Source organism: Drosophila rhopaloa, unplaced genomic scaffold, assembly GCF_018152115.1.
Source record: "Drosophila rhopaloa isolate 14029-0021.01 unplaced genomic scaffold, ASM1815211v1 contig_115, whole genome shotgun sequence".
Lineage (NCBI taxonomy): Eukaryota > Metazoa > Arthropoda > Insecta > Diptera > Drosophilidae > Drosophila > Drosophila rhopaloa.
Genome location: NW_025334990.1, coordinates 1,403,377 through 1,426,798, shown reverse-complemented (window position 1 = coordinate 1,426,798; position 23,422 = coordinate 1,403,377). Strand labels below are relative to the sequence as shown.

General features: G+C 43.7%; 4 protein-coding genes across 5 annotated transcripts in view; 1 reads left to right on the top strand and 3 right to left on the bottom strand.

Moving 5' to 3' along the window:
• Positions 1 to 1,058: 1,058 nt before the first annotated feature.
• Positions 1,059 to 1,816, bottom strand: LOC108041462 (protein mago nashi). The gene is made up of 2 exons (XM_017119393.2): positions 1,439 to 1,816; positions 1,059 to 1,380 (listed from the first exon to the last, which is right to left on the bottom strand). The coding sequence occupies exons 1-2, from the start codon at positions 1,697 to 1,699 to the stop codon at positions 1,198 to 1,200; spliced, it is 444 nt and encodes a 147-aa protein (XP_016974882.1). The 5' UTR covers positions 1,700 to 1,816; the 3' UTR covers positions 1,059 to 1,197.
• A 43-nt stretch (positions 1,817 to 1,859) lies between these two features.
• LOC108041461 (protein O-mannosyl-transferase Tmtc3) lies at positions 1,860 to 6,598 on the top strand. 2 transcript variants are annotated; one of them, XM_017119391.2, is made up of 4 exons: positions 1,860 to 1,972; positions 3,229 to 4,456; positions 4,515 to 5,296; positions 5,352 to 6,598. In XM_017119391.2, exons 2-4 carry the CDS (start codon positions 3,343 to 3,345, stop codon positions 6,234 to 6,236), a joined length of 2,781 nt encoding a protein of 926 aa, XP_016974880.2. In that variant the 5' UTR covers positions 1,860 to 1,972; positions 3,229 to 3,342; the 3' UTR covers positions 6,237 to 6,598. The 2 variants fall into 2 exon arrangements, with proteins under 2 accessions (XP_016974880.2, XP_016974881.2); XM_017119392.2 differs by lacking the exon at positions 1,860 to 1,972 and adding an exon at positions 2,242 to 2,949.
• Positions 6,599 to 6,705: 107 nt separating this feature from the next.
• Positions 6,706 to 23,422, bottom strand: part of LOC108041457 (protein king tubby) — a 28,919-nt gene continuing 12,202 nt past the window's right edge. The window contains exons 2-6 of the mRNA XM_044461593.1: positions 9,213 to 9,486; positions 8,204 to 8,662; positions 7,950 to 8,140; positions 7,447 to 7,584; positions 6,706 to 7,392 (exon numbers count right to left, since the gene is read on the bottom strand). Coding sequence (XP_044317528.1) covers positions 7,123 to 7,392; positions 7,447 to 7,584; positions 7,950 to 8,140; positions 8,204 to 8,662; positions 9,213 to 9,486 — 1,332 coding nt within the window. The 3' untranslated portion in view covers positions 6,706 to 7,122. The remainder of the gene's footprint in view (positions 7,393 to 7,446; positions 7,585 to 7,949; positions 8,141 to 8,203; positions 8,663 to 9,212; positions 9,487 to 23,422) is intronic.
• Positions 10,472 to 12,741, bottom strand: LOC108041455 (glycerophosphocholine phosphodiesterase GPCPD1). The gene has a single exon (XM_017119384.2). It carries the CDS (start codon positions 12,577 to 12,579, stop codon positions 10,540 to 10,542), a length of 2,040 nt encoding a protein of 679 aa, XP_016974873.2. The 5' UTR covers positions 12,580 to 12,741; the 3' UTR covers positions 10,472 to 10,539.

Below are 23,422 nucleotides of genomic sequence, written 5' to 3'. Positions count from 1 at the left end.
TTAGGGTGCGGCCGTGGTCTGGATGGCGATCTGGGTGATGACCTTGTTGTCGTCGCACAACCCGTCTTCCACGGTCTCGATCTTGTAGCGGGCGGAGGCGCGCGGCTGCTGGCGTTGCACCCGCTGGGCAGAACATTTTATAAGCTAACAAAAGTATTATTTGGATATGTGTAAGCTTTTTTATACCCTTGCAGAGGGTATTATAATTTTGGTTAAAAGTGTGCAACGCATTGAATGAGACATCTCCGACCCTATAAAGTATATATATTCTTGATCAGGATCACCTCCTGAGTTGACATAAGCATGTCCGCCTGTCTGTCTGTCTGTTTCTACGCAAACTAAACTAAAACTAAACTCTCTCAGTTTTAAAGATATCGAATTGAAACTTTGCACACACTCTTTTTTCCTTTGCACGCAGCATATATGTAAGTCGGGACGGCCGGGATCGGCAGACTATATCCTATAGCTGCCATATAACTGATTGATCGGAAATGCCATAACTTTGGTGTTTGTAAAGTTAGGAAGTTGGGATTTGCTATGTGTTTTATATTTGGCCAATCAGTCCGACCTACCAAATGTCATAAGGATCGGCCGACTATATCCTATATCCGCCATATAACTGATTGATCGGAAATGCCATAACTTTGGTGTTTGTAAAGTTAGGAAGTTGGGATATTTTATGAGTATGAAAATGCATCATATGAATAATTTTGGAGAATATAATTTACAGAGTATTCTGCAAGTTAGCTTTCCTTTCTTGTTTACAGGTAAACTTTAACGTGCATTGCTGTTTATAGTTGGGATCCCTATATATTCTGGAGCTTCTTTGCTTTGAAATTCGAAACTTCTGTTTAATGTCGTTGTTTTTAAGATATAACTGCAAACAATGGATTTATGCGATTTCAGCAATCAATGTTATGTTGACAAAATCCATTTTCTATACGAATAATTTGTATTAAAAATAACAATTTGTATTATTTTACCTTTATTGTGTATACGAAGAATTTTGTTATTTTTTTATGATAGAGCTCAAATGGATTTATAGAAATAAAAAACTCTCCATTGTCATTATTTATTCACTGAAAACTGTACACAAACGTACGGCGTTATAGCTAATACAAGTACAAGAATTGTGGACTCCATTACAAAATACAATGAGTCTTTTAAATAGGCTATGCTTAAATTCGAATACATGGCTTATATGGGTTTGATCTTGAAGTGCAGGCCGATGAGTGAGAAGACCAGGCACTTAAGATCCTGCACCAGGTAGTAAAAGCAGCGCAGGCCCTCTGGGTCCTTCGACCGATTCACGTCCACCAAGGACCCGGTTTTTGATGTGGTAAACGAGATGTGCTCGTCGCCGATGACGATCTCCAGCTCCTGAAAAACACCAAGGTTATTGGAGCCCCTCTTTCACGTGCTTATCCAGAAAACCCACCTGTCGACCCACGCGATCTGGTGGTGGCCAGGGCAGATCGTCCTCCTGCATGATCTCCGAGTCAATAATGATGCGCTTCAGTTCCTCCATCACGGATTGGTGGACGAAGGCCTCCTTGCGGATCATGGTGTCGTTTTTGTAGTTTGAGTTGTTGGCGTACCGGAGCTTGCCATCCGGCCGGAACTCGAACTCCAGGAACTCGTGCCCGAACTTGCCTTTGTGGCCGACGTAGTAGCGTAGGTAGAAGTCTTCAGTGGACATGATTACTCTTACGTTGTGATGTTTTTTGGAAAACTTTCAGGAAAATGCTATTTTCTTTTCCCACTTTTACCGAAAACGCGGTAGAGGTGGAATCAACGCGATAGGACTATCGCCGCATATCGATATGCCATTCGCTGGGAATGGTTGATGGAGAAGAGGAAGCAGCTTATCGGCGTATCGATAACACAACAACAACCCACGTCCAAGTCGCTGTTTGTTCTGATTTGCATTAAAATGTAATTTAATTTCGTGGCAATGGAACTACCTCAACAAGTACGTGTTTGGATTATTTGTATAGGCCGTCGTCGGCTTTATCAGTCGGAATTTTCCCCCGCAACATTGTAGTTATTGCTAATTTGCAACAAAGTTGGAAATTCGGATTGTTTTTGGTCGTGTGATTGTGTGCGTGTGTGAGGCCACCGCCGTTGTAATGGCGTCCATGTCAAAATGGGAGAGGACACGCGGCTGGCTCTCCGGCTGGCTCCATCTCCCACATCCATCGCGATATCCTCCGCCATGTCCTTCTCCAATCCGTATCTCGGTCAAAGTAATTTTACAAAAACACAGGGCCATTAATTTGCGCCCGGAGAGCGGGAGAGCGTTGAGCGCCAAGAGAGCGAGTGTCCTGCAAGTGAAAGTGCAAGGATGCGAGGGCGCAGGTGCCGCTCTTGGCGGGAAAACCATAAACGGAGCACGTGCGACCCCAGTCGTCCTTCGGGAAAAGTCGGTCGTGCAACAAAGTTGCGCTCAGCTGAGACTCGGACTCCCCGGTCAATCCTCTCCGGCTCCAAAGACACGACTCCAACTCCGCTCTTCACAAGCGACGCTTACTTGGTGGTGGTTTGTTTTGACTGTCCGCCCGGAAAATCGATGACATTGAGTGCAACATTGTGGCATCCGCCCATCTGCCCCGCCTAGTAATGCCCCAAGTCCCCACAATATTTACAAACAGTTTACGCAAACAAATCTCTTGTGCTCTCCGCCTCTCTGGAATTCTCTCCTTATACGTCCATGTATACGTATCCCAAGTCCGGATCCGGAGCTCTGTCGGGCCGCGGGTTACAACATTGTTAACTTCGGGCTTTTGTGTGTGCAGTCGGTAACCAGGACAGTAACCGGGAAGGAGTTACTTTGTTGCGCATTAATTGATTTTTCCGCAATCAGTTTTTGCTTCTTTGTAGGACTACAAGTGCTCATAAAAAACGGTAGAAAGTTTGTCATTAAAAGTACTCTGAATAAGGAGAAAATTGGTAAGTAACGGAGAGGGGATTGCGGAATAGTAAGAGGACTTGGGTGTGTATCCACAAGAGTTGCATGGGGCATACATATACATTACTGCATAAGTAAGTTACTATGGGGGAATCCCACTTGAAAAGTATATATGTAGCATACATTTGAGGGTTTATTTTGCGAGTATTTGCCTGAAAAAGGTGTTTATACTTATGTATAGCAAATACAAAGACTAACATTTGTACATATTAACTAACTAATCATTGAACATATTTTTTCCATTTCCGCATTTTTTCCAGGCCATTTAGGGACCTGCCAACCGTGGCTGGGGAAAACCCTGCATGCAACATTTCGCCGCCTGAACGAACCATTATGGATACATGAAGCCTTTCACGAAGTAACGCGAAGTCAACATGTCAACGAACCCCAACCCCGGAATCCCCCAGTATGCACCCTCCTCCTCTTGGAGGGAACGCGACAGGGACAGGGCGACCAGCTCCTCGCAGCGTAACCTGCTCGAGTTCCTGTGCATTTGCGTGGCCTGTCTCGCCTGCTACTACAACAGCACTCAGTGTGGGCTGGTCTTCGACGACATTAGTGCGATTAGGGATAACAAGGACCTAAGGCCCCACACGCCCCTGCGCAACATCTTCCTCAATGACTTCTGGGGCACACCGATGCGCAAGGAGCAGTCCCACAAGTCCTACCGCCCACTCACCGTCCTAACGTTCCGCTTCAACTACTTGCTGCATGCGCTGGAGCCGTTTGGCTACCACTTCGTCAACCTGCTGCTGCACTTGTCGGTCTGCTTGCTGTGGCGACGGGTCTGCCGGCTGCTGCTGCGCCAGTGTGCCTCGTCGGGTAGTAATGCCACCTCGGCTTCGTCCTCATCTTCAGCCTCCCAGCTCAACACATGCGCTTTTGTGGCCTCGTTGCTCTTCGCCGTTCACCCGGTTCACACCGAGGCCGTTACTGGCGTCGTCGGGCGCGCTGAATTGCTCTCTTCCATTTGCTTCCTGGCCGCTTTTCTCAGCTACGCGAAGTCCGTCGGCGACTCAGGCTGCCCTCGTCGAACCAATTGGATGGCGCTTTTCGCCTGCTTTGGCAGTTGCCTGCTGGCCTCCATGCTGTGCAAGGAGCAAGGTATTACCATCGCCGGCATCTGCGTGGTCTACGAGTTATTCGTGGTGCACCAACTGCGTCCGCTGCATCTTTGCCACTTTGTTTTGCGTCTGTTTGAAGAGCAGACTGAGCAGCAGTCGCCCAAGTTGGGGAATCCTACTGGCATCCGACGCTGGTCCTCCTCGGCGCTGTGGAAACGACTGATCTTTCTCTCCGGCATCACGTTGGCCCTGCTGGTGGGCCGTGTCTATGTGATGGGCTCCCAGCTGCCCATTTTCACGCGGTTCGACAATCCTGCCTCTGCGGCGGATACACCCGAAAGGCAACTGACCTACGGCTACCTCATCTACCTGAACTGCTGGCTGTTGCTCTGCCCCTCGTTGCTCTGCTGCGACTGGACAATGGGTGAGTTTAATTTTTAAGAAAACGACGGCGAAATTCTTAAATTGAACTTTTTTTAAAGGGACTGTCCCGATGCTGCAGGGTTTTTCTGATGCCCGGAACTTGACCACACTGTTCACCTTTTTGGCGCTAGGTGCTTTGGTTGCAAAGGCGTGCTTCACCCGCAATCTGGCGAAGTCGCGGATTCTTATTATGTGTCTCGGCTGGATGGTGCTGCCCTTCCTCCCAGCCTCAAATCTGTTCTTCCCTGTGGGATTTGTGGTGGCAGAACGCATTTTGTACATGCCATCGATGGGCTACTGTCTACTGGTGGCGTACGGCTTTGGTCAGCTTCAGCGTCGTGGGAGCCTCAGATGGCGTCGGATTGAACAGGCGGCCCTGGCAGTTCTGCTGCTCACGCACGCTCTTAAGACGCATCAACGGAATTCAGACTGGCGTACTGAGTACTCCCTGTTCATGTCCGGCGTACATGTAAATCAGCGCAACGCCAAGTTGTACAACAACGTGGGACACGCTTTGGAGAACGAGGGAAAATTTGAAGAGGCATTACTCTACTTCCAACAGGCTGTGCGCATACAGGCCGATGACATTGGAGCCCACATCAATGTAGGACGCACATTTAATAATCTCAAGCGGTATGCAGAGGCGGAACAGGCTTATGTTCAGGCCAAGGCCCTGTTTCCACAGGCCAAGCCGGGGGTCAGCTATCATGCGCGCATTGCACCCAATCACTTAAATGTGTTCATCAACCTGGCGAATCTTATAGCTAAGAATCAAACGCGTTTGGAGGAGGCTGACCATCTCTATCGCCAGGCTATCAGTATGCGGAGTGACTATGTTCAAGTAAGAGCCCTAGATTTATTTATTTATTTATTTAATAATTTTCCTTGGTTTACAGGCATACATCAACCGCGGTGACATTCTTATGAAGCTGAATCGTACCGCCCAAGCACAGGAGGTGTACGAGCAGGCCCTACTTTATGACAACGAGAACGCAGACATCTACTACAATCTGGGAGTGGTCTTTCTGGAACAGGGCAAAAGCCAGCAAGCGCAAGTTTACTTCAACAAGGCGATCGAGTTGTACCCGGAACACGAACAGGCACTGCTCAATTCAGCCATTCTTCTGCAGGAACTGGGTGGCGAAGAGGCGCGCCGGGTATCTCGCTCCCGTCTTTACAAAGTGCTGGCCAAGGATGATCAGAATGAGAAGGTGTACTTCAACTTGGGCATGCTGGCTATGGATGAATCGAGCTTTGATGAGGCTGAGCAGTTCTTTAAGAGGGCGATTCACCTTAAGTCTGACTTTCGTAGTGCCCTATTTAATCTGGCTTTGCTACTGGCGGATACAAAGCGTCCCTTGGATGCAGTGCCGTTCCTGAATCAACTGATTCGACATCACCCCTCGCATGTGAAAGGTCTGATTTTGTTAGGGGACATATATATTAACCACATGAAAGATCTGGATGCAGCAGAAAAATGCTATCGAAGCATACTTCACTACGATCCCCACAACACTCAAGGCCTACACAACCTGTGTGTGGTGTTCGTGGAACGCAAAAGGCTTGCGAAAGCCGCTGCCTGTTTGCAGTATGCCCAACGCTTGGCACCCGCCGAGGACTATATTGGTAGGCATTTGCAAATTGTCTATGCACGGCTTCAAAAAATTAACAAGTTACCTGAGTCGGCGCCAGAGCGAAAGCTTGCATACGAGGACTATGATCCCCTTGAGTTTAAACTTCCCCAGGATCGACCTACCCTTAAGCCACGCAAAAGATCGTAGCAGAAGTAGCGTGAATCAAATAGCAGTTATAAGAATGTATAAAGACACAAGTTGAGTTAAAGGAAACGAAAGGTTCCACATTCTGTGAAATATACAGAGTCTGATAATGATAACACAAAGTGAAAAAGTGGAGAATTCCACACTATTCCGTTGTACTTATTAGTTATTATCGTATACTTCGATCATATACTCATTTTGAAGATATTTATAGAATTTTTGTGTATTTGCAAATTGCATTGTGACAATTGATGTTTCTTTTGTAAATAGATTATCTAATTTATATGTGGAGGGTTCGCAGTCTTGCATTTACCAAAATAACGTTAAGACATGTACTAAAATAAATAACACAAATTAAAAACGAATTGCCTATATTGAATATTTTCTTAGAAGGGTAGGGTGCCATTTTGAATAATCATTAAAACAATTTATTTTATTTGCATATTCCATTTATTTGCTTCTATTTATAAATCTTTGATCAATAGCTGCTTAAACATATTCAGAGCCTATTACAAGTTAGTATGTTCTCTTACAGACTAATAGTACTCTCATTTGAAATAGTTTACATTCATCCTTGATTTGTTGCTATATGCGGATTATAAAATTGATATTTAGTTTAAATGACATTTAACTTATGGTTAGATGGGCACATTAAGATTTACAGAGTTGTAGGACCTGTCCTAATTTATTTTCTTATAAAATCGGTGAGCACATTTTGAGTAAATGTCATACAATGATAGCTACTACATTACATTTAAGTGATTACGGGACTCTTTAACTGACTAGATTTCCGAGACTATTTTCCACAATGTTCTGGCCAGAGTGACTTGTTTCACCCTCCAGTAGGCTGTACATAAGGCAGCGGGCTAACCCGAGGATCCAAGCCAGCTCACTCGCAGGCTATTTTGCCGTCGAAACTACTAAGGGCTATTGCAAATGCCTGCATCGCGCACAGTGGATAGCGATAGTCCATGGTGAAGACGTCTTCCGATGTGCGGCCAAACTGCATCACTATGTACTCGGGATCCGAGTCGTGGACCAGCTGAAAGTTTTTCACCGACGCCTGGGTGACGCGTCCATGAAAGTTGAGCACATACGACTGCGTTTCATCATTCCACACCGGCGTCTTATTGTGCAGCTCCACAATGTTGTCCATGTTCTGTAAATATTTAATAATTAGTATGTAGTTATTCGGAAGTCATAATCGTCTTACCTTCATCTTCCACAGGTCCAGAATACCCTGCTGCTTGGGATCCGCAGAACTGATCTTCACACGCTGGTCGTCCTCAGTCATGCCCGGCAGTATTACAGTCATGTTGCGAGGTCCCTTGAATCCCAGAATGTTGGTGTCCTGTAATTAAAATTTACCAACTAAGTTATTTACGAGGAGTAAATCGTTTAAATATATAAGTAAGAAAAAGCAGTAAAATGGTCTCCTCATTTGAACATTCAAATGTTACGTGTTAAGTAGACCGTACTCTGAATATTTGATCGGAATCAAACTTTGATTGTATACAAATTTATTTTGATAAATCAGTAACTATAACTAGTTTAAATCTAATTTATTTTTTTATTGTATTTAAGCCTGAAATCTGACAAAAAAGTTGTTGGTTAATATGCCAAAGATTAAGAAACGCAGTTCCTGAAACTAAGCAGTTATGTTTTAAGAAATTTACTAGTCTATAAGTCCATTTCAGTTAACCAGTTATTACTCACATATATTATGACGGCCAGGTCCAGTCGTGGGCTCTCCGTGCTCTCCTTGTTGCCATTGTCAAAGACGGTGAAGGACGTGCCGAACACATTGGAGCGGAGCTTTCCACAGAAGCCATCGGCATTGCGGGACAAATCCGTGGGATCGCAGCTTACTATGTAGTTTGATGTCTTGCTCTTCTTGCGTTTGCGGCCTGCAAATCAAATCAATTTTGTTAGTTGACAGCTCTTTAAAGGGGTATAGAGTTTTAACCCACCTCCTAGCAGGAATATCTTCTTGCCGTAGTCCCGCTCCAGGTGCAAGTAGTATATGGGAAAGAGACCGCGGTCCATGCCCTTGCGGTCCCGGGTAATACGGCACTTGTAGAGGACTCCCTGCGGCGCTGGCTGCATTACGAATTGGTCGATGTTTCCGATGACATCCCCCTCGGACTCCCCGCCAGCCCCATTCCCCGTCCCGTTGCTGTCCAGCGTCGCATCCTTGTAGGGCGACGAGGCCATTCCGGCGGGACGCACTGGTGCTGCTCCTGCGACGTTGCGGTTGGTGTAGTCGTCCTCGTCCAGGTTGTCGCTGAAGGAATGCTGGCGGGCATGAGGTTTTTGAGATTGCGTAGAGTTGGCGCTGTGGCTGCCATGCTGCTGCTGCTCGATCACCGTCACCGGACTGCTCTCCTCGTCCTCCAGATCGTGCGATGAGATCTCCTCTATAAGATCAGCTGTATGGGAAAACAGAATTTTCAGGATTAATTACAAATTCAAATCTGACCAATAAAATAATTGTATATAACTCATAAGATCGTTGAAATGCATCTCGTGCCTTTCTGTTAAATACTTTGTTTAAAAATATATAATAATCTAATGGTTTGACTTTTCGTTACACGTTTTTGCACAACAAAGCATATATATTTACCTTTCAATAGGTTTTATGTAGTATACATTTTAAAAATTCAAAATATTTTTAAAATTTTTTGTTTTTTGAACAAACATTTATTTTGCTGGATTATGTTTGAAGTCGGACTTTTGATTTTTCTGATTAGAAAAAATCAAACAGATTTAAAGTCTTTCTATTAAAAAAACAGAATATTATTAATTCGGTGCGAAAGTAATTAGGCCTTGAGGTGTTTTATTTGAAAATCCGAAAATAAATAATATTTTTTGAAATTTAAAAAAGAAATCGATCTTGAGCTATATTTTTAATTTTCAAGGCCATGATAAGTCTGGAAGTGCTTAGGTTGGGTATATTTTTTGTTGTGTATGGCCACTTACCCTCCTGGTTGATGGTGCTCAGGCTGCGCATGTTGTTTGAGTGGTTGCGACTCGTGTTCATGGCAACCGGAGTGACGCCCCCGGGGCTGCCGTTGGTCAGTATCTGGTCCGGATTCTGGGGCGAGCTGATGAACTGCATGGGTCCGTCGTAGGCGTGCAGCTCGCGACTGTTGCTGCGCATCCCGGACATCGGCCGGCTGATCTGGAGATCACTGGCCTGGACCATTCCCGGCGAGGCTCTTTTCTGCCTGATGTAGGCCTCCATCAGCTGGCGCTGCAATCAAATAAGTTGGCACAAAAACATTGATTACTCCACGCTCCAATCATAAGTCACTCAAAGATTACTTAGATTAAGCACAAGCTAAAGTAACAAGATAATAAATCAAATAATTGCGATTGCACTTGCTGATAAACGTACACAAAATGCTTGCAGGCAAAGCCACAATTATTTTTGATTTTCCAAGCGACAATTTGCAAGTGAATTTCTGAAAATCCAATTAGGCGTCCCAGTTTCAAGTTGCAACAAATTGCTAAACAGAATTTACACCCACGGAGCGGATAAATGACCGCAATAAATGCCTAAATATTTGCATATGCATGGATACCCCTAATCCCCTCCAGCGGAATGCAAATGCGGGCAGCAGGTAATTGGCCCAGCATCCCGACGGAGCGAAAAGAGGGAATCGAGCCGATCCGTCAGCACCACCACCCTCATCCCCATCCACCATCCATCCACCAAGCACCAAGCACCCAACTCAATGGAATGGGTGGGTGTGGGAATGCGAATGCAAATGGAAATGGGTACGAACCACCGCCGCATGACATGTGGGACAGCGGTTGATGGCAATGATTTCATTAAAGATTTAAATTTCAAGTTCACGTTCATGCTTACCAGCGCAAAAACAATAGCAGTATCTGTCAAAACTTGCGCTGAAATTGCGCATATAAATCAAATCAAATATCCCGAGTTTAATGGCTCCCATTTTCATTTTCTTTTACAGGACGTAAGAAGCAAGAGAAAATCCCAGCTTTTTATAAAAAAAAATTAGTTCTTTTAAAAAGGTTTTACGTTGTTAATATTTAATAACGAAATGTATAATTCTATTGTGACTTTGGATTTTCATAAATAAAAGTTGGGAATTTTAATGCTACGGATATTTAAGAATGCTTTGTCAATTTATTTTTCAAAAACCATAAACGGAAATATTGTTATTTCTAAAGCAATTGTTACTACTTTTTTTATAAAGAGAATTCCCAAGTTATGTCCTTATTAGTTCGTTTATTGCTTGAAATATATATCGTTTTGGGGCGCTACAAGAATCGGGGACTACAGGAAGTTAACGTTACTCAGGATGCTTTCAATGGTGGAGTTGAGCTCGCGCATTTTGGGCGCCGGATCGCACTGGAGCTGGAAGTAGCCGGGCAGATCCTGCTCCGCCTCGAAGGCACTCGTCCTGTTGGCCCCCAGCCAGAGGTCTAGCCGGTCGTAGATGACACCCGTGGGTCCCTGCTGCAGGAACCAGTTGATGGAGTCGCGGTCCTTAAGGTCCGATCCCCAGAGCAGGACGATGGGGACCTGTGCGCGGGCACGTTGGACCACAGAAGGATCCGCCTTGACGAACACGGCGTTGGGCGAAATGCCGCCCAGATCGAAGGCCTGCGCGAAGTTGACGCTCTGCTCAACGGTGCTGGTTCGCGGATCGGTGAAAACGTTCTCCTTGCTGCTGGACAGGAAGAGCACCGGGTACATGTGCTGCTTGAAGCGCAGCAGAGAGCACAGATCCGCGTCGAAGCTCTTGATCACATTAAGCCGCCCGCAGCCATGTCGCCGCACCACCGCCAGGATGCGGTCCGCGAACAGGTTCTTGTCCAGCGTCTGCTCGCTCTCGAACTGCCCGTCCGCCTTCTGCTGCGGCCACTTGATCTCGATGTCGAATCCTGTGCTCTGGTTCACCTGCTCGAAGAAGTCCTGTAATGTGGGAAAGAGGCGCTGCTCCGGCGGCTCCACGTTGTTGTGCGCCGGATACTCGACGATCTTGTTGCCCACGATCTGGTAGGTCTTCAGGTCCTTCAGCTGCTCGTAGGATATGTCCTTCAGCAGCACCTCGGTCAGGTCGTCGCGACTGGTTGGTGTCTTGGAGTCGATGCAGACGCGAATGGAGAAGTCGTGGTGGATGATGGGCACCAGATCGCTGGTCAGCTGCACGTCGAACTCCACGAGATCGGCTCCCATCTCGGCGGAGGCCAGCATGGAGGCCACCGTGTTCTCGATGAGAGGAGCCGCATTCGAGGTGACCGTGAGCGACTTGCCCAGTCCGCGGTGGCCAATCTCCAGCGCCGTCCAGTTGGAGCGCCAGTAGTTGGCGAAGCTGGTGCGCAGGTCGAAGCTATCCTTCTCCATGGGTCGGATGACCAGGTACTCCAGCCGCAGTTCGCCCACCAGGCGCTGCCAGAGCGGCGAGATGAGGTCGATGGAGACACTGCCCTCGGTGCCGGGGAACGAGGTGTGCTGCAGGTGCGAGTATCCCAGCAGTCGGACCAGGCTCGCGTCCGGCTGTTCGGCGTACACTTCCACCAGGAAGGCCACCCGCTCCAGCTGCTCCAGGCTCACGTGGAACATGAGGATATCGCCGGAGGCGTAGGGCACTCCGTACTCCGGCTGGACCCGGAGCGTGCTGTCCGCGTACGCCATTCGCACATACTCCACACTGGCGCGAGCCGAACTGAGGATGGGCGCCAGGCTCTTCGGATCCACGGGCTGCAGTCGCAGGCGCAGCTTTCCCTGTCCCAGTTCTGGCTGCTCCTCCAGGCTGAGAGCCTCGCGGAACACCTTCAGCTGCAGGATGCTGCCAGAGTCCTGCAGCCAGCCACGCGATAATTGGCGTTGTGCTGCTATTAGTCCGAACTCATCGCTTCGGTTGCCACTGAACTTGGTGGTGTTGAAGGTCCTGGCCTGGACGTGCGACTCCCAGCGGCGGATCTGAACGGCTCCACTCTGGCCAACGGCGGCCGCGAAGTAGCGATACTCCACGCTGCTGTTCTGGGGTATTTCCACCGAGGCAGTCCACACATTGTGCACGGCGGTGCGATTGAGGAGCAGCGCCTGTTTCGCCTGCCAGGCGCCCAAAACGGGCAGGTTGCCCACCAGAGCGGGTCGCTCGAACGCCGCCAGTTGATCGGAATCCGGCAGCTTTAGGGTGAAGTTGAAGAGCAGCGGGGCGTTGCGCTTGAGGGGAACATAGCGCCGGGCCGCGTAGTACTTCTCGTAGTAGGAGGTGTCGCAGAAGGTCTCCACGGGCAGCAGGCACAGGGTGCTCAGCCAGGCGACGGTGAACGCCACGAAAGTCTTCGACCAGGACACCGACATGTCTGCACTCGACGGCGATCGCGCTGCGACTGGGGTTGCTTTTCTGGGGGAACTGGCCACTTTCCTATCGGGATCACCAGGGCGAGATTTATGGCAGTGGCCTCATCTTCGAGTGGGCGACACGATAAGGTTTCACACTATCGTGGTTTCAATGCGACTCGTCTGGCCGGTGGTCAAACCTATTCTGTTCTGCCCTAGACTCGTGCACCCCGCCGATACAGATACAGATACAGAGACAGATACAGAGAGAGAAACAGAGACATACTGATACGGATTCAGATTCATCGAAAGCTTTGGGGTGGTGCCTACGTCATCGTCATCAACGGGCGACGAACGGGTGGCAGTTTAAATGAATTTGATTTCGAGTGTTGCGCAAAAGCTTAACCTTCAATGGGTGGCATGGAACGGAATGGAATGGCCACATACGGAGACCCGAGACCAAAGACCAGAGACCGGAGACCGGAGCTCCCCTTATGTGGTGGCTGACCCCCAGTCGAGCAATTTACATGGTGAAAGTTTGTCAGCGTCCGTGTAATTTATCCGCTTAGCTCAATTATGCATTTTGTAACGTTTTGTTTTCCTTTCGAGTCAGTCGGCAGAGGTGGCACTGAAATAGTAATAACAATGTTCTAAATAGCGAATGGCTTACAGCGCTCGAAGGGTAATCTGCGTAAATTATACCGCTCGAGGTTCGCACCATGATTGCAGTTTCTTTAACTTCTGGTTCATCCCAAAGGTAACTACTCTCTGGGGCACGTTCACGATGTGTTCCTTTTTTGTCTACTGGTTTTTATGAGCAACACGCGATTATGTGAAAATTTGAAATCAGTTGGCTGCCAAGAAAAACTCAAGCACGTACAGCATACAGGAAGCTACGAGGGAAATGCAGAGCGGGCAAAAAACGAGTGACGTCGCCTTGGGAGATCCGGTTGGTTTGGTGGCTAAAAAACTTGGAAACTCGAAGTGGAGCACGATACAACACAAACTCTTTGGAGGGGTTCGTTTATGGCTTGACATAAATAACAACTATAAAACAGCGAATGCATAAAGTTAAGCTGAACAAGGACGCTTCTAGCTGATGAAGCAGTCAATGATGCAAGGCATTAGGTTTTATTTGGGTATACAATTATCTGGCGCATCACCCTGAAAATTCATGACTTGGTCATCAGAATAAAACTTTAAAGATTTAATAGATTGTTTAACTTTATAATAGCACTTGGTATATTAGGCTTCTTAAACTTTAAGTATTTCATGAATGATAAAATTTGAAAAATAAAAATACAATCTTAGCATTTCTTCAAAATCTGAATATTATTATTTGCAGCTTATCAAACCAAAGATATTTGAGAAAGGAAAACTCACAAAATTGCCATAAAGCTCATCGCCTTGAGCCATAATCCTTCGTTTAATACGTAATCATACGGTTTTATTATTTTTCAATTTCACATACACAGGCGTATTAGGCGGGAAGTCAGAATAACGAAAATATACGACTGTGGGAGGATGGGTGACTTAAACGAGAAAATGTGCAAATGTTTTTCAGCAACTTTTCGGGCATGCTTAGCGCATTTATTTTAATTTGGGGCCAGACAAATTTGCGTATACGTAATGAAGGGGTCTCGCCCAGTGCAATAAAAGACATAAGCACAAAGAACACTCGCACGCATACATATACACATTAAGAAGGTCAACATGTGTTGGAAACTGATATTCGGTGGGCTGCATACTTTCGGGGGTCGCGTAATAAAATGATTACTCATACGCCCCGTGCGCAAAACAAGGAAATTGAGAGCGTCAGCAAGCCAAACATCCCAGAATGTATTGTGGTTTTTTTGTTACCGCCTCTTGTTTGTTGTTGGCAAATACGACAACAGCCAGGACGAGCAAATCAGCCCCCTCCTCCCTGCTCTCGAGTTGGCAAGGACCCGCTGCTGCCTGCTGATGTGTTTTGGCATAAAGGATTATATGCACGTATTACAGCGGCTTAAGTGAGCTTCCGCATGCCAAAAAGCCGAAAGGCAACAAATGCACGCAGGAAAAATGACAAATTGAATTCCAAATTAAGGTTTATACAGTCTAGGGGACTGCACATATAAATAAATATAGAACAACTTTTAAAAATCAAGTCTGTAACTTTAAACATAACATTTTTTTCCTTAAACATAGAATAAAAAAATTGTTAAAAGAGACTAAATCTTAGGAAAAAGCGGATAGAAAATTTATTAAACTGATAATATTTATGAGAATGATATTCTTTCTTTTTACCCAATCTTAATAAAATTTTATTTAATTCTCAATCTACTTTTGTTCGGTTATACGTTAATTAAAATTAATACTTAACAACACAAAAAACTTTAAGATACAATAAAATAACAGTTTTGTATTTGAGTGTACCTCACAGGGCTTATGAAGAGTGTGTAAGTCGCTCTAATTTTTCAAAACTTTAATAAAATTCAGCAAGAGTTGTTCCACTGAGGACTTGCTTGCCCAACTATATTCACGCACACATGCCAAATCGAATTACCAATGGCCTGGAAAAGTGTTCATCAATTTTCAGCCTGGCCTACAGACAATAGATTTAGCCTAGCTATCTCGACGATCCGGCCATTAACCCCTAAAGTGTGGGGCACGGTGTCAAAGCTGCGTGGCAACTATTACGAGGGGCTTTTCGCCTTTTCCTTTGACCCCACACTTTACCCTTCATCCGGGTTTTTGTAGCTGTAGCTGCTGCCCTGTTGGTTTTGGCCATATTGACATTCATTTACGTGCTCGCTTCATTAAGCCATAAGCCATGACCATATCATGTTCACATTGTCCTCCTTACAATGGAGACACAATCCCAAACCGGAGGATGTGGCATCAAATGTGTTCCCGAAATTGTATAAAGAGCTTGCGGACATCGGCTACAAAACAAAATGCTTGGCTATTTGTAGCTACATATATATACAAGTTTTTGAGGGCAGTTCATAATAACATGATTCATCTCTGCGTCATTCAGAAACTTAAAGTGAAAAAGGATATTGTGGTGGTCACTTTTCTTGATATATTTTTTTTACCCAAACGCCTTTAACCACAGAAAAACTTTCAAATTCAACGTGCAAAATAAAATAAACACATTTGACTAGTTAATCCCTGTCAACAAACCGAAAACTATAAAAATAAAGTTAGCAAATAAAAATGAATATGAAATTATGCGATGACGGACTTCCGCCGGTAAAAGTTGGTAAACCGTTCAACTTTAAATTGGTATTTATCGTTCATTTTGCCCATTCATGTATGTGTTTCTTGGTATGCAGTTTCGTAAATAGATTAACACATGGCTGAACATTCAGCTCAATACTGCGTTGTAATAAAAATTTAATGAGTCTGTTTCTCTTTACGTTTTTCTGATTTTAGCTTTGCGCTCATGTGTTAGGGTCAGGTGAATTCGATTTCCGGCTTGGCTTTAAAATAAATTAATTCCATGACTCACTGGGATTTAGAAAGAAACAAACGAAGAAGTCATTGATTACGTTTTTGAATCTATTTTAAAGGATATGTGTGTGCATGTGCATGTAGATTAGAGTTGGCAATTTATCGGAAGTTTCCATTTTTCAATTAGGATCTGAATAAAAAATATATTAAAAAGCGTTTTTAAATCGTTTCTCACATTTTAAAAATCTATACCCCCACGAAACGGCTACTACAATTTCTTAAAATTTTTAGATATTTACCTACGAAAATTTATTTTCCCAATTATGCTTTACTTTGAAGCAGTCACCAAAGAAGAATATTTAAATTGATTGGTTTCGAATCTTTAAACATCGACACGTTTCCCACCTCTAATGCCTGTCATGCCGTTGTTTGCATGTAGCCAACTGGCATTTGAGCCTTCCGAGCTGGCTTCTTTGTGCGAGTTTGCATCTACATGTCGGCCAACCACAGGCAAAGCAACAAATGGGAACAAGAAAATTGCTGCGGCTTTCCAAGTCTCAGCCCTTTCGCCCTTTAGCCTGGGGTTTTTGCTCCTCTTTGGCTCGATGTTGTTGCCAAGTACTTTGATTTCCGTCTTTGGGGTCTGACAAGTGCAAATTCCTTTGCTCACAGCCCAATGACAAAGTTCCTAAGACTCGACAAAGCCACTTAAGGACCCAAAGTCCTGGCGCAAAATACATTTGAGACGCGTGAGATCCTCGGGCGCAAATTAGTTACGTTTTTAGTGTAATTCCCCTTTTGCATGCCCCTTTGTATGGGAATTCCAAACAATAACAAGAATATCAACAAAAGCCAACAACAAACGACAAACGACATTGACTGTAGAAATGTGCATGTGTGGCACTGTGTGTGTGAGAGCTTAGCTGTGAGTGTGTGTGTGTGCGCCTGTCAGTATGCAGTGAACTGTGACGAGGGGCAAGTGACTGAACAAGTGAAAAGGAATAGAAAACAATCGCGACGCCAACGCTGTCACCTTGGGCTCTAGGCTGTATTATATCCATTCAATTTTATTATAAAATAATACAAAAAATATTTAATGTTCGGGAGCTTGATGTAAGCTCACATTCCAGTTTTCTCAGAATAAATAAAGAACATTCGCTCACGCTGAGCAAATAAATTGTATTCCCTTCCAATATGTTTTCTTGAATCTGTCTTTAATAACAAAACAAAAGGATTCATTTCATTGCACACAAAACAGAAAAATTGTCTGGAAAAAGTGTATTTTCATGTTTTTGATATCACATTCTCTTTATTTCTTAAACTTTCCTTCCCTTTCAAATTTACGCAAGCATTTTGTAATTTAAATTTGCACTCAACTCTAAGCAAAACTGAATGTGAAAACCAGATGAGAAATGAATTATTTTTTATGGGTTGAGCAAAGATAGAAATGACTAGGAACAGCATCTTAATGTTCCGTTCTAACACTTTTCTCACTTTTGTTCGATCACTTTGAAAAGTCAATTGAATATTTTTTAGTTTAATGACAAACACCATATGTATTGTTTATCGTTATCCTTTTTACTGTGAGTCTTACAACTCTAGAATATATATATATAATATATAGAAATATCTCTTAGTTTGGGTAATACAGAATGATGTCGAATTTTTTGCACTTGCTTTAAAACCAATCGAATACAGATGCTCTATATTTTGTTAGAAATTTATGAGTTGCTCCGTCTTTACTCTGCATTACATTTTGTAAACCAAAGTTAAAGTGCTAATCACATGAACTACATAAGTATTTATATATTACTTTATTGTATGTGAGCATGGCAAGTTTTGTGGTCAGCGCAAGCTTGAGAACTAATTTAACAATGAAAATACTAAACTTTGTTTAATTTTTAACTTAAAGTAAATGGGGAATGAGCCACTGTGCCGTGCAGTCAAAGTAATATAGCCTGCGGCGCCTCCCACCCTTTGTTATACATATTTGCGGGTGTCGGAAGGTATGTGTCCGCTTGGCGAAGAGAAGGCTGACAAGCAGAAAGTCCATGACTTCGCTCGTTGGCGCCAAGGCACTAGGCCACATACCTCCCCGTGGCACCCCCTGCACTTGCATCGGGACATAGAGCAAACACCCAGGAGCTGGCCTCTGCCGACCCGCTCCCCGTAGAAAGGTCAAATCAGTTTCCACTGTGGCATGTGTCCGTCTGCCAGGACCTGCGTCCGCTGCTCCAGCGAGCCCGGCTCCCGATTCCCAGGACATGCCACGTTCCCCTGCGAGTGCTCACCGAGACTTGTTTGTGCCGGGCAAACAGAAAGAGTTGGCAGGTGGCGACGACTGAATTGGTTGCCTGGCTATAGTTTCCACGGGAATATGAATACGAAAACCCACATGAATGTACGATGGACGTACACAAGAAATACCTATTTGCAAAGTTGTTGTTTAATTTGACAAGTTTTCAGTACACAAGAAATAACTATTCCCTAAATGATTAATTTAATAAGTTTTTACTATTGGAACTAAACAATATATAGTTATACATTTGAAAACATATATAATGCTTTCTTTCTCAAAATCACTCAGAATGCTCCATAAAACAATCGACTTTTTAAAGATTTCGTGGCTTAACTCATATAAACAATAGTTCTTATGACTTTTATTCAATTATTGGAATTGGATTATTGTAAAATAAAGCTTGGTAATAGATATGTTTTAGGGGAGAGACAATTCCACATTTCTAACAATTTTCTTACAGAGATACCGGCTGTTTGAAGATAGTTTCAAACAATTAGATGTAATTTGGAAGATAATGTTAGATGATTCGCCAATGAATGAAAATTATGCCTAAGGCTTATCAGTAATAATAACTTTAGTTTTATCTGGTCAAAATCAATACGCCAATACGGAAAGGATACGCCATATATGTTCTCAGTGTTATTATAGATTCTACCCCATATTGTATGCTCTCTGTGTCTGTTTGGGGAAAGGTGTGAGGGGGTATAAAGAAGTAGAAAGCCGAAGGTGCTGGCAGTCCAAATATTAATGGACCCCGTCCGCCCATTTCAGGCAGACGCAGTTTATACAGGAAGCACAAATGTTGAATAATGCGAATAATTAATTTTAGTGTCCACAATTCTTGACAATTCATAGAATAATAGGAAGCAGAGGTACCATATTTAGCACAGAAAAGAGAATACATGTTTACAAAATACCAAGGGAAAAGGAAAATTTTCCAGGAAATTACCAACCTAATACACGCCACACTTTTCCATTAATTCTACGCATTGTTAACTCCCGGCCAACTTTCACTCTCCTCACTTCCCTTTCCAATAATTTTATGTTACGGCGGTGAAAACGAAGGTAACGCGCAGTTATGAAAAATTATGAACCATTTTACCAGAGGGATACTCTTGTTACAGAAATAAAAACGAGAATCACATTTCTAAACCGAATGTGTACACAAGTGTTGCTTATGTAGCGCATATAAAACAGCGAATAAAAATGCAAAATTGAAAAAGTTTTGCTTTACTCAATGCACACAGTTGCAACTGGGTAAAAAAATATTTTTATTTCGTAAAAAAAATGTTGCCTCTTTAGCTTTGTTCTTGAAAAATTCCGTGCCAAGGAAACTTTTTAACAATTCAATAGTTTTTACAGTTTTATTCGACTCAGCCCATAAAGTTTGAGCCACGGAGCTGAATCGAAATAAGCTTAGGTAGGCAAAAAATTGAGAGAAAAGAAAAAATTTTAATTAATTAAAGTGTTCCGTAAGCCATTGTTCGTACAAAAATGTTGACCGCGAAGCCGTTGTGAAAGACTTTTAAAAAGTGCAGAAATTCTCTAAGGCATTCACCCGAAATTGTTGCCAGGTCTTTTGTTTAATCGCTTAACCCTCCGTCCCCGCAAACCGCCCAATTTTTACGGCCTCCAGCGCGTTTTAAAGTGAATGGCGAGTGAACATCCGCAGTCGTTTCAGCTTAAAGTCCCAGAAAACTGCGGCATTTTAAGGACTCCCGTAATGTGTGCACATTAAATGAAGGCCCCACATGTGTGCACACATAGACGTGTCTTGCATCTCTCCGGGTACTTTCACATAATATACACAAGTAAGGCAGACGACACAACCATCTCCCAACGCATCCTGCCCAATTCTTCAGTTCAATTTCCGGGCTCTGCTGGTCGTGGCATTGGCAGACGTTTTTCGGTTTTACTTCCCTGGTTCAATATGGAAATCCTCTGGCTTTCTGTTCCTGACATCCGCACATATTTATATGCTACTTACTAGCTAATATTTTTCCACTTTTTCCTCTTTGGCCAGATAAATTTGCTTTCACAAAAATGACTGCAAATCTGGGCGCAGGATATTCCCGTTGCATACCAAAATATTTTCGAGCTCTCCTGGAATAAAGTTTTTGTGTGAAGCTAACCGAGATAAGGACCCGACATGGAATTTGAAGGTCTCCTTTGGGACTAAGAGCTTCTGAGTTTCTTAAGGTGACAAAACTGTGCGGAATATCAACAAAGTTGCTGCAAAAAGTATGTGACAAATGGCAGGAGATTGCGGTGGAGGAGGAAAAGGTAAATACGAGGTGGAAAATAAATTCAGCCGAGAGTTTCACATATGTGTAGCTCAAGTGTGGGCTACCAAAAAAATATTCCTCCCCAGCTGAAGATACTAAAGGTATTTCACAAGATGCAACTACTGGTACTTTAATTTGGATATTGCATTTTTATTTTCCTGACCGTAAAGCTTAAAATGTTTATTTAAAAAGAAACAACTAAATAAATTGTGCGCAAGGGAATTAAATAAATACCATATTGAAAGCAATTTATGGTGCCGAGAATAAATTGCCATAGTGGATATTTTTGTTCCTTCTTCCTAAAAAGTTGCAAACTTCCATTTGGATGAAAAAAAAACATGTCGAACAAAACCCCAACGTATTGTCGCAAGGCAACCGAAAAAGTATTGTTCAACCTTCTTAACTTAATCGGCTTTAGTTCAGACATATATACATATATACTGGGTTTTTCTATTTCTCTGACTTTTTGGAAAGTAACCCGAAATCTTTACCATCTGCATGTGTGTGTATGTCTTTTTAAAGATTGTGGAAAATCTGCTATGGCATTTCACAGGCAATTGGTAACTTTCAATATAAATGCTTCTGTGTGCCTTTGATTGCGGTAACTGGGAAATGGCAATCCGAATGCTACTGCGAGGGAAACTTTCGAAGTCCGGAGGGTCCGGACGGATGGGGCCTTCAACGAGCCACAAGGGAATCGGGAAGTTCCTCCCCGCGGAAGGGGAAACGAGGACCATCCTCCGCACTTGCCGCGCACATTGAACACATTTAATGCCAATGAATACAGCCTGTCGTCGGCCAAACGATTGGATTGAATATTCATGGGGAGGGACGGAGGATGTGCTCGATACAATCGCTTAACCACATGCCCCGAGGGAGGGATTTGCTAATTTACTTGCAATTATGATAAAGCATTGTGGGCTTGACGGCAACAACTGGACAGCGATTTAACTGGATTTGCCAAATGGTTATTTAATTAGGGTGAATCTCCCGTCGCATGTATTTACCTACCTTCATTTGTTACTCAGAAGCGAAAGACAAATATTTAAGATGCAGCTGGTGTATTTCCGCTTTTTCTTTCGAGCGGGGAAAACTTGAGCTCAAAATTGTAGCCTACTTAGCCGGGCCCACTGCCTTGAGTGCAAAAAGTTTCTCTTTCATCTGTCGGCTTTAGTCCCGATTACGCATCCTTGAAAGTCGCAGTGGCATTCATCAAGTGACGACACTTTTAAGCAGACAGTAATTATTATAATTGCATCAAGAGACAAGCGGACGTGTGTTGCAATTCACACAAACGACTGTCCTAATTAGGTGGATTACATCTTATTAGGGTGAAATTCAAATTAAATAATTTAAATACCCCTTGTAAGTTCTGGAATATCTTGCCGGTAATTTAGTTACCGGATTTCACACATTTCAGAGAACTAGATTCGCACATAAATCATGCAGAAAAGGTCATAAATAAACAATAGTTTTAAATAAAATTTGATTGATGGGCTCAAGGATGAGCGGTTGCTCAGAATTAGTTGGCAGCACGCACACACAACTTTACCCTTTATATAGTATGCAAATATGGACGCAGAATAACAAACACCCCAGGATTACGTTGCCTTGGCACACTGAGCGTCCCGGTGGCAAAGTTTTATCAATAACAAGAAAGGAAAGCTAACTTCGGGCGGAGCCGAAGTTGATATACCCTTGCAGAATTCTCTATAATAATATTCTCCAAAATTATTCCTATGATGCATTCTTAATACTCATAAAAAATCCAAACTTCCTAACTTTAAAAACACCAAAGTTATGGCATTTCCAATCGGTCAGTTATATGGCAGCTATAGGATATAGTCGGCCGATCCTTATGAAATTTGGTAGGTCGGATTGATTGGCCAAATATAAAACCAGTAGAAAATCTTAACTTTCTAACTTTACAAACACCAAAGTTATGGCATTTCCGATCAATCAGTTATATGGCAGCTATAGGATATAGTCGGCCGATCCTTATGAAATTTGGTATGTCGGATTGATTGGCCAAATATAATACCCATAGAGAGTCCCAACTTCCTAACTTAACAAACAGCAGAGTTATGGCATTTCCGATCAATCAGTTATATGGCAGCTATAGGATATAGTCGGCCGATCCCGGCCGTTCCGACTTATATACTGCGTGCAAAGGAAAGAAGGGTGTGTGCAAAGTTTCAATTCGATAGCTTTAAAACTGAGAGACTAGTTCGCGTAGAAACAGACAGACGGACAGACGGACAGACGGACATGGCTATATCAACTCAGGAGGTGATACTGATCAAGAATATATATACTTTATAGGGTCGGAGATGCCTCCTTCACTGCGTTGCACACTTTTGACCAAAATTATAATACCCTCTGCAAGGGTATAAAAACTCCTCGAAAATTGCTGCTGCAACATGCAACTATCGCATGTTGCCGCTGTGGCAGCTGCAATGCCAAGTTGCACGACTTTTCCTCGACTTTGGCTCAATGCTGTCATGTCATTTTCTGGAGTCGAATGTCTTTCGTTCGCATTCAAAACGGAATTCGATGTGAAAATTCATTTCAACCATTTTCTTTCACCTTATGGAGAGTACGCGATGGGTGGCAAGGAGGCGATAACAATGTGCCACAATCCGCTGTTTGCGTGTGCAATCAATATCTCATTTTTGAATAGTTTTCCATCGTCCTTTGCGTCCTTGATGGATGAATGAGCTGCAGACCTTCACGTTCGAGAAACGTAGCAATTCGATTAAAATATGCAAATGTCATTAGGGCGGAATTCAGTTGGGGTGCGGACATTAAGGATTCCATATTGAAACATTGACGATAATCATACTTC